This window comes from Capsicum annuum, unplaced genomic scaffold (genome assembly GCF_002878395.1).
Source record: "Capsicum annuum cultivar UCD-10X-F1 unplaced genomic scaffold, UCD10Xv1.1 ctg69790, whole genome shotgun sequence".
Taxonomy (NCBI): domain Eukaryota; kingdom Viridiplantae; phylum Streptophyta; class Magnoliopsida; order Solanales; family Solanaceae; genus Capsicum; species Capsicum annuum.
Window position 1 is genome coordinate 1 of NW_025879461.1, and position 2,029 is coordinate 2,029.

The window sequence follows — 2,029 nt, forward strand, 5'->3', positions numbered from 1 at the left end:
ACCTGGGAATGCAAACAAAGGCAAGGGAAAGTCGAAATCAATTGATTCAGACTTTTCTATTCATCGTTCCGTGACTCGATCCTTCCCTAAAGATCCTAACACTTTACCTGGAGCTGCAGAGCCAATAGTTCCCATAACTCCAAGTGAGCTAAACTGATGTGATTCCGGTGCATTACTGAATCCAGGAACGAATCTCACCAAACTGAAATCACCCAGATGAGCTATGAGATCTTCATCAAGAAGAATGTTTTGTGGTTTTATATCACAGTGAATCATGGGTGTTGGGCACTGATGGTGAAGATAATGAAGTGCAGAGGCCACATCTATTATGATATTCATTCTCTGAATTATGGTCATGCTACTCTTCTGTATCTCCATTTCTGGGTGTAGCTATCCGTCCAAGTTCCCGTTTGGCATGAACTGAAAAACTAAAGCTTTAAAGTCATTTCCCTTGAAATCAGAGCTTGAGCATGCACTGATGACCTTGACAAGGTTCCGGTGCCTAATGTTTCTCAATGCTTGGCATTCTGCTGTGAAGCTTTTTGAAGCACCTTGATGCTGGAGATTGAGTACCTTGACAGCAACGACCATTCCATCAGAGGTAAAATTTCCCTTGTAAACAGTTCCGAAACTGCCTGAGCCAATTAGATTTTCAGAAGAAAATCCACCAGTTGCAAAACGAAGCTCTTCATAAGAAAAATTGGGGTAGAAACGTGCAGAATCAGACCTATCTTCTGGTTCTGGTTGACCTTTCAACTTTCTTCTCCAACAAAAGAAAACTACTAACAAGGCCAGGATTGAAAATGAAGCAGCAAAAACAATTGTCAAAATATACTTGAGGGGAAGTACATTCTTCTTCCGTGTCTTTTGAGTTTCTTGATAAACACAAGGTCGTAGATGCATCTCTTGAATCCCACCACAAAGCTTGGAGTTCCCGACCAACACATCTGCACTCAAATTTGAGAATATTCCAGTGACAGGAACCTCACCCTCTAGATTGTTAAAAGACAAGTTCAAGGAGTGTAAGGAAGTAAGATTTGCAATGAAGTGAGGTATTGGCCCTGATAGGTTATTGAGGGAAAGATCCAAGGACTGGAGATCCTGCAAATCTTCTAAATCGGGAATGGTTCCTTGGATGGAATTTCCCTTCATATAAATCTCCCCCAAGGACAAGCATTTTCCCAGAGATCGTGGAATCATACCCGAAAAGTTGTTTTAAGAAAAATCAAGATAGGTGAGATGGCTCCAGTTACCAATATACACCGGTAACGGACCAGTCAAAGAGTTATAAAATGCATAAATTTTTGTGAGGTGTGAGAGAGCTATAAGTTGTTGTGGTATAGTTCCAGTCAGATGGTTGTCAGAAATGTCCAATCTTAGAAGTCGGTTACAGTTTCCCAAGGTTGAAGGTATGTTAACCTCTAACTTGTTACGTGGCAAATAAAGATAGACGAGTTCAGTGAGGTTTCCTGTTCAAGAAGGGATTACCCTGTCAAGAGATTGTTACCTAAGTTGAGATATCCCAAGTTTGTAACTCTTCCAACAGAATCTGGAATGCTACCTGTAAAATTGTTGTTACCCAGGTCGAGTACATTCAAATTCACCAGGTTTGAGATCTCTCTGGGTATGCCTCCACCAATTCTGTTGCCGAAGATGAGTAGGCGTTGTAACTGACTAGAAAGGTTGACTGTTGATTGAGGTAATGTACCTACAAACTGGTTGTCTCCAAAATGGAGCGTTTGTAGACTGCTGCAGTTTGTAAGATATTTTACAAAGTCAAGGTCGTCATGCTTACCATATCCAAGATGGTTCCTCCAAACATAGAACCACCACAAATTCCGCAAGTTACCAAAACCCTTGGGTATATTTCCAGTGAAATTGTTTTCAGGAAAATCAAGCTGCAGCAGTTTTGAAGCATTGGACAAAGAGGATGGTATGGAGCCAATGAATTGACAGTTCGCCAAGTAAAGCCTTTGGAGATTAGGGAAGTAGTGGCCTAAATCGGATCTGAGATTACCAGAAAAGTTGT

At 41.1% G+C, this 2,029-nt stretch overlaps 1 protein-coding gene across 1 annotated transcript; it reads right to left on the reverse strand.

Moving 5' to 3' along the window:
• Positions 1 to 59: 59 nt before the first annotated feature.
• On the reverse strand, positions 60 to 2,005 carry LOC124894111 (putative receptor-like protein kinase At3g47110). The gene has a single exon (XM_047404864.1). It carries the CDS (start codon positions 1,198 to 1,200, stop codon positions 391 to 393), a length of 810 nt encoding a protein of 269 aa, XP_047260820.1. The 5' UTR covers positions 1,201 to 2,005; the 3' UTR covers positions 60 to 390.
• Positions 2,006 to 2,029: the final 24 nt, after the last annotated feature.